The sequence below is a fragment of the Limulus polyphemus genome, unplaced genomic scaffold (genome assembly GCF_000517525.1).
Source record: "Limulus polyphemus unplaced genomic scaffold, Limulus_polyphemus-2.1.2 Scaffold1771, whole genome shotgun sequence".
NCBI lineage: Eukaryota > Metazoa > Arthropoda > Merostomata > Xiphosura > Limulidae > Limulus > Limulus polyphemus.
In genome coordinates, this window is record NW_013667381.1 from 51,907 (window position 1) to 60,428 (window position 8,522).

General features: G+C 34.5%; 1 protein-coding gene across 1 annotated transcript in view; it reads right to left on the minus strand.

Annotated features, from left to right (window-relative positions):
* LOC111087130 (trafficking kinesin-binding protein 2-like) overlaps positions 1-8,099 on the minus strand; it is a gene marked incomplete at its 3' end in the record, with an annotated part of 56,844 nt that extends 48,745 nt beyond the window's left edge. The window contains exon 1 of the mRNA XM_022392689.1: positions 8,069-8,099. Within this exon, the coding sequence (XP_022248397.1) occupies positions 8,069-8,086 (18 nt within the window). The remainder of the gene's footprint in view (positions 1-8,068) is intronic.
* Between the last annotated feature and the right edge of the window lie 423 nt (positions 8,100-8,522).

An 8,522-nucleotide genomic window follows, 5' to 3' on the forward strand; every position in this document is an offset into this window, starting at 1 on the left:
GAATGGTCCAGTCGTGGTCTAGAGGTTAGCGTGTTGAGTTGCGGATCGAAGGGTCCAGTCGTGGTCTAGAGGTTAGCGTGTTGAGTTGCGGATCGAATGGTCCAGTCGTGGTCTAAGGGTTAGCGTGTTGAGTTGCGGATCGAAGGGTCCAGTCGTGGTCTAGGGGTTAACGTGTTGAGTTATGGATCGAATGGTCCAGTCGTGGTCTAGAGTTTAGCGTGTTGAGTTATGGATCGAAGGGTCCAGTCGTGTTCTAGAGGTTAGCGTGTTGAGTTGCGGATCGAATGGTCCAGTCGTGGTCTAGAGGTTAGCGTGTTGATAAAGGTTAGATAAAGCAATGTGGCAGCGGATGCTGATAACTGACTGCCTTCCATCTGGTCAGCAGTTCAAAATTAGGGACCTTAGAGTCTCTAACTTGACCAAGTATCCCACACGTGCCGTTCAGGTTGAAAATTGTACTTCTTCTAATATTTTATTTTTAAATCGAATACACAACCTGCTTCTCTAAATTTCGTTATGTGAACTTTGTAAGCTCTATTATCCACATGTGATTTTTGTGTGGACTTTGAAAGTTTTATTCTGTACGTATGGTTTTGTGTAGATTTTGAAAGTTATATTTTGTACTTGTGAATTTGAGTAGACTTTGAAAACTTTATTCTATGTGAGTGGTTTTGCGTAAACTTTGAAAGCTTGTTTCTGAACGTGTGTTTAAACAGTGTTTGCTGTGTAGCAGTGTATTTATCATTGGGTTTCTAGAGAAAGTTAACATATACTCCAAAACTCATCAAACTAATTACCTTGCATGTGCCTTTCTCGTAACTTTGTTTCTCGCATCTAATCAAAGTTTGTGTTAATCACTGATAGAAAAATGAATCATCTTTGTAGCTCAGAACCAGTGGCACGTGAGAAGTTGGGTTGTTTTATTTTAATGGTGGTCTGTTGTGATTAAATGTGAAGTATTTGTGGAATACAAATAATAAATATATACATTGGGTGGTCACAAGTAAATAGACACCTAATTTTTCGTCATTTAACTGATTTATGCTAACTAACTTGTCAAGTCAAGAAAACAACAACATCGAAGAGCGATCTACTTCAAGTTTTGAAGCAAGAGTGGGCGAAAATACCACAATCTAAAATTGACGAGATGATTCTCACGATGCCCCAAAGGATCAACGAACTCCACGAAGCGAAAGGAAGATCTACTAGATATTAATAAAATTATAAATATATCAATTCATGTGAATATGACTGAAAATTTTCATTTTTTTCTGAAAAGGTGGTGTCTATTTACTTGTGACCATGCTGTGTACATATTTAAAGGTTTTCAAGAAGTTCATTTTATTATTTTTAACGTACATAACGTATAGTGTGGAGAAAGCAGCAGATTGAAAATGTTATAAAAAACGTGGACACTAGTGGACCACAATACCAAATAAGGAAAATAGCACAGGACACATTCCAGTCTTGACCTCAGAAGTGCAAGAATTCACAGCTACCAATTCTCGGGCCAGACAGACGTGATATGTTGAGAAAACCCCAACAGTTAGATAAAACACATGACGAAATGAACCAACGTCACGAAAAAAGCAGTTAACGGAACTGTGACGAAAGACAAGGGTGAAATACTCTAAGTGAAGAGACTAAAGTTACATGGTTTTTCTCTATATGCCCTAAGTTAATTGTATTGGATGATTTCCTCAAAGATATTACATAAGGGAAAGAAATAAGTTCTGTAAGGACCAGTAACAAAGTGGATTTCGGTTACAGTCTGATGAAATAGTCCACTTGTTGCTGGAAGATTCCACTTGTACCAATAAAAAAAAAATCTGCTAAATTTCTTGAACAATCGGAAAAAACACTAAAAAATTGTGTATATAATTCTGTGTTTACGACTCCAAACATCTACTTCTCCGCACTTATGAAGTTGCTCCGAGGACCTGATCCGACTCCAGAAGAGGATGGCAGTAATACAGAATCTACAAGAAGTTCGCCACACAAACTCCTTGTAAATATGTTATATCTGATCTAGTCTAACAGTGTTTCACTTAAGGTTCAATAATGTATAAAGAGATAAAAGTGAAGGATACTAACTATAGTAAAGAATTAGTAGATTTGAAAATGCTTATAGTGGAATTACTGAAAGGTAACTTAGAAGAATTGTTTATGCAGTTACATAGCTTATGACCAAGAGAATTTCTCGTGTTAACTTAGTTGATAACTAATGATGTGGCTGTGTTATTAAACGTAATAAAAGGTCTTATTCATGGACATCTAGACTTTCAAAGTGAAGAATTCAATGATTTAGAGTTAGTGTTGTTTGAAGATAACCTTGAGAGTTTCGATATAAATTAACTGTTAAACAGTATATAAATACAATGAATAAAAAAGTTATTTGATTTGTATTCAGTTATCTTTGTGTGAGTTCTTTATTCCAAACGTAAACTTCCTCGAGTTGGTGGCTTGTATGCTACGTTTAAGACTGCACGACCCGAAATCCAAATAAATATCTTTGTAACGAGTGTAATGTACGAGCCCAACGACTCAGCCCACGGGTTAGGGTGGGTGGAATGAAGAAACGGAACTATTAAAAACAGTTTAAGAACACTGGAGTGTTTGTAGAACACTTAAGAAAATTTTGATGTGCAACATTTCACATTTTAAACAATTTGAAATAAATATAAAAACTAATAATATTGGTTAGGGTATAGTTTAATAACCAACTAGTTTCACAAAGAATAAATTTATAAATTTTCCTCTATTTCAAATCATATAAGAATGAAGTTATAAACTACAGATACCAATATAAAAGTAAAAAAGTGTCGTTTAAAGCTTTATTAAACTACATTATTTCCTATAGTAGCAGCTAACAAGTGACCGATCAATGTAATTTAAGTTTTTAGAATAACATAAATTTTGGATGAGGAAAGATCGTTTTTTACATAAAAACATCTTGTGAAATATATATCACGACAGATATCATTTCCAAGTTTATTGAAATGATATTTAAACGTTCCATTGAATTAATACCCAATTAGATCAAACGTAATATTTAAGTAGGAACGATCTTTACTGAACACCAGGGTAATTAAAACAAATATATTTGTACATTACAAGAATTTGCTCTGGTGGTATATGACTAAGTCTGCTTCTTAATGCTTGTGGCTACCAGTACTTCAAACAATATGAAAATAACACAAGACATGGCATAAGCAAAAGGGAAGGCAGCTACTCAACAGCACTTACAGCCAACTCTTGGACTTTTCTTTCTTGTTCGATATACTAACAACATAAGAAGCTTAATCCGAACGTTCTACAGGTTCAGAGCTTGAAATTATCCATTACATATAATAATTAACTGTAATAATTAATTGTGAATACGATGATCCATTAGTTCGCGCCCTGTTGCTACAAACTTATGCTCCGCACTTTTGAGCCATGGACGCGTAATAAGAGAAACATTATAAATCAATAATCAGTTTGAGTTGTCCACGAGTTGGCGGTAGGTTCTGTTGACTAGCTGTCATCCCTCTAACCTATCGGTACAAAATTAATGACGGCTAGCGCAGATAACCGAGAAACAAACTATTCATTATGACGCAATTTCCAAGTTTTGCAGAATGTACTTTTATAAGTAACTTATATATACTAATAAACAAGGTAGACGAACGTGACCTAGTGGTTAGGTACCAGATTTCGGATTGGTAGGTCCGAGGTTCAAAGCCAGTCAAAATCCTGATTAACTTCATTATAGTAAGTAGTTCAACGTTAGGGATGGCTATACCTAAAAACTCTCTGAACTGGCCGTTTAGCCCAGCTGTTGTAAGCACAGAAAAATGATTTTAATACCTAAATGTGCCTAATGTATGATTGTATAACCCAAGAGAGAATAAAACCAGCGAGTTAGAAAAGTAACTGGAAAAAAAAAGAGACAATCAGACAGACTAGAAAAATCACTCGATTTGCCCCATAATTGATGATATTTTCCATCCCTAAATTAATAGGTTGTAACGTTATTTATTGCTATTTGTGTTGAATCATCTGCTCAGACCTCAACATGCTTTGTGAATATATATTCTAACATTAAACATTTGTAGACAAAAATTATGTTTACAGTACCGAATCAACTTAGAAAATAAGATTTTTAATACACAAGAGAAATCGGTTAAAATTGCATATTTAATTTAGTGCAACTTTCGCATGTGTATAATGAGATTTGTTTAACCATTCCCTAATCTCATTAATTAATGCGCCTGTGGCTTTTTATAATGATTCAACACAACGGAATCCAATCTCGTTAACTTACGGGTCTGTGGCTTCTTTATAATGATTCAATACAACGGACTGTTGATAGAGGGTGGAAGTTGACGAGTCTAATTACAGGCTCATCCACCAAACTCACGCCCAGTTTCCGATGGGAACGTTTATGACGGATCTGCTTATATGCAACCCTTCTGTCGGCACGCTGCCCTTTGGACCCAAATATGTTTACGACTACCAATCATGCTATGAACTATTTTAGATTCGGTTACACAAATTGCCTTACAGAATACTGTATGGGTTGTTGTAAAATATTTGATAAAAATGATAATCACTAGAAATAGAACACTAAATTGAAAATTAAGATTTAGAAATATAAAATATGTGGATGTGGGAGGAGGTATTTGGATGGATGGGTGCGCGAGATATGTAAAGATATACAAACAAATAAATATGAATGTAGACACACAGATAGATATACATTAATCTGGGTAAAGAAAGGTTGCTAGTTCAATAAAAAACGGAATATATACATATATATATATAAAGATTGTTTGTTTGTTATTAAGCACAAAGCTACACAAAGGGCTATCTGTGCTCTGCCCACCACGAGTATCGAAACCCGGTTTCTAGCAGTATAAATCCGTAGACATACCACTGTGCCACTGGAGGCCATATATATAAAGATAAACCAGTGACGCTGTAAATACGGATAAGAAGAATACTCTCGCAGGCTATCTGGTGTTTCATATCTTTCGAATTTTACACTTCCAGAAATTCGAAGTTATACGGATTAATTTCTAAACCAAAAATCGTTTTAACAACTGGTTCAGCTATACTTATCCACGTGAATCTGTCATTATGGTCCCTTTGTAAAAAAGCTGAGAATAAAGCTGCTTGTCTATAGCTTTGTTTTTTCTAGATATTGAATCCGAGTGTTAAACACACGTGCTGGAAACAACGTTTTACATAAACCAAAACACTTTAGTTCCAAGTTGCTGTACTGAACGCGAGTGACGTTGTCCTTTTCCTTTTAGTCACTGTTGAGGAACATACCTGTCATAATCCAACACATAGTGTCTGATGTCAAAAAAGAAGACAACAAAACATTCTGCACGTTTCTTGCATTACACCTACAGAACGCGAGCCTAAAGTATAGTAAAAAAAGCTCCTTTCAATCTGCTGAATACTGAACTCCATCCATTTAAAGTGTAACAGTTGGTACCAACACAGTTTGATAACATTCACGAGTCAGCAGGCTGGTGAGTAATGCGGGTCGACTTAGTTTCGGGTAAAGCATTGTCTACATTTGTATTTAGGCAAGCGTGCAGTATACCTGGTTCTTATCTTGTTATTTAGAAGATGAAAGGCATAAGGAATTGTCAAAGTATTTTGTTTGTGTTTTAGGAAAAATTACATTTTTTAAATTTAGTTTGTGAAAGACCTATGAAGGTTACACAACTAACAATGTAAAAAATATGATTTGTTAATTTCAAAATTCTGTTTGTTTGGCTGTTTAATGAAGATTACCACTCATCATCACCATGTAAAAGTTTCTGGAGAGAGTGTCACAGATACTTGTACAATTTGGTATCAGTTGTGATTTTCTTATTTCTATATATTGTTTGGGATAGTCATTGATGTACGTAGATTTGTGTTATGGGGTACCGCACTTGGACACTTTTACTGAACCGAAAGTGTGGTATACCACAATTCCGTCTGTCCTTGTTCTATTCGACATTTTACAAAAATCTCCTTGTCACCACAGCAATTAACCGAAGTCAAGAAATTGTAAATAGTCTGACAGTTGATGATAAGCGTGTACACTTTGGCAAATAAAGAGCTTTTTTTGTTCGTTCACTCGTATTTATAATTTTTTTCTTTTCTAAATACCACAGCAGCATGCTATGGAAAATCACAAAGCACCTAACTGGGCTGACCCACAATTTAATATACAAAATAGGCCATCATCAAATTCGAGACCAAAGTAATGATATGAAAAGAAAAGCATTTCTCACGAAAGATAACCAACGTACCTAGCTATCTGTGTTATTGTCTATCAGGTTAAAACATGACAAAGTTAGAGCATTTTCTATTAGAAAAAAAAACGTTTGTAATTTACTCTCATTTTCCTATATTAGTTGTTTGCAGTAAAACACTTTTTGCGGTTTTTGTAGTTTTTTTTTTTTTTTGTTTATATAAACTATACGATGCCATATATATCCAGTTTTCTATGAACAAAATGTAAACGTAAACAAGGAGAGTTTATCATCCTATGAGTTAAAAACCAAATAATATTGATTTGATAAAGATATCAGTTTGTAGTGGATTTATCTCATTGCTTCTATTTCTAATCTATATAAATATAATAGTACTGTCTGTTGGCTGTTGTATGTCCATGTAACTACTTCGCAAGGTGTGGATGAATGTTCACCAAAATTGACATGGAGGCTCATTAGGTCCGTGAGGAGATACATACAAATTTTCACTTTTGCATTTTGCGTTTTTGATTTTTATAAGCGTTTTTTGGATTTTAAACCACTACTTCCCCCCCCCCCTGTTGATGGATCTTCACCAAATTTGGCATGATGGTTTGTTGCGTTCATGCGAAGATACATGCAAATTTGTGGTTTCACATTTTGTGTTTTGCAGTTTTTATAGGCGCTTTTTGCCTTTATTTAAAATTACGTATATGGAAAGCAACTTTTAATTTTCTAAAATAACCTTTCATTAATCATGAATTTACATAACTTCCGTCAGGGGACGAGTATTCCAGCTAGTTAAATAATATTCTCCTGTGTCTCAGGTTATTTTAAACAGAATATTCCTCAAACTAGAAAACAACAGAATACGCATTGCACTAGATAGCTTAGATAACTTAATCTAAGCAAAACTCAAAGTAGAAACAACAGAATACTCATTGCACTAGATAACTTAGATAACTTAATCTAAGCAAATATGGCAAAAGAAACATGATAAATATTTTCTCTACTTATTTAACGAAAACAAGGTTTTATTACAATACCACAGCGATTATTGGGACGGATTGTGAATCCTATGGTTCATGGTTCGCGTCCTATTACAGTAAACTTGCGCTTCGCACTATAAAAGTGACAGTCAAATCGTACTATTCGATTAGAGTAGCCCTGGAGTTAGAGGTGGATATTGTTGACTGGCTGCCTTCCCTAAAATGTATTAGCTCAAATTAGGGTCGGCTAATGCAGATATTGTCAATGTAATTTTTTGTGGTATTTTTTTTTTTTTTTTGCAAATATCCGAAACAAACAAGCAAACTTTATCATACTCTCAGGTCCCTAAATTCCTAATCTAGTTTCTTCTAAATCGGGTGTAGAGATTCTATCAGGCTGTCAGAAGGTCTGGCTACACCTAATATTTACCTGTTTCAAATGTGATTAATCCTAAACTCCACACATTAAACAGAAGCACAACAGAAACAGATTTGAAAATATATAAGATAGGTCACAGTTAATGAAGAATTATGTAATAACCATTCCACGGTTTTTAGTCAGGTTACCCCTTCAGCTCTTTAGGAAATAACCCATAACAAATATTGTATTTCTGTTCAGTGAAATACATTGAATTGGAACACAATAGTTCAAACTTAAGAGCAGTAAGCATAAACCCAGATAAAATAAATGCCTATATTTTCACTTCACATCAAAATCGAGATAAAGTGTTAATATAAAATTTTAACAATCCTGGGACAAATTATGTTTGTGTAAATAAGACACAACAAATTATTTACGTGAAAAAAAAAATCCGTTTCAAGAAATCTTCTAATTCTTACCTTGAAAGCTATATCCATCAAATGCTAGTATGTTAGATAGTTTATTTTTGCTATGGAACTGGAGACTCACACCAGGTGGATAAAAAACAACTTATTTGGTAGTCTGGCCCACTTTTGTTTTACAACATACACCAGTAATTTATCGTAACATGATTCACACACACACAAAAGAAAAGTAGAATCGTAATCTCTTTCGAAAACCCTATAAACGTCAGAAAAAACCAACAGGTATGAGTTGAGTAGGACGAGTTAGTAAAAACAGTACAGAGTAAAGAGCTTATCAAACTGGGTTTTGATAAAAGTCAAAGCATGAACCGCGACCTACTAAATGTCGTGTTGGTCTCGGAGTTTGTACAGTAAAGCACTACTTGAAACGTTTCACTTGATAAAAGCACTGTGGCAAATCAAACATGATCACACATAATCTATGATATAGAATTATAGGCTGTGTTTT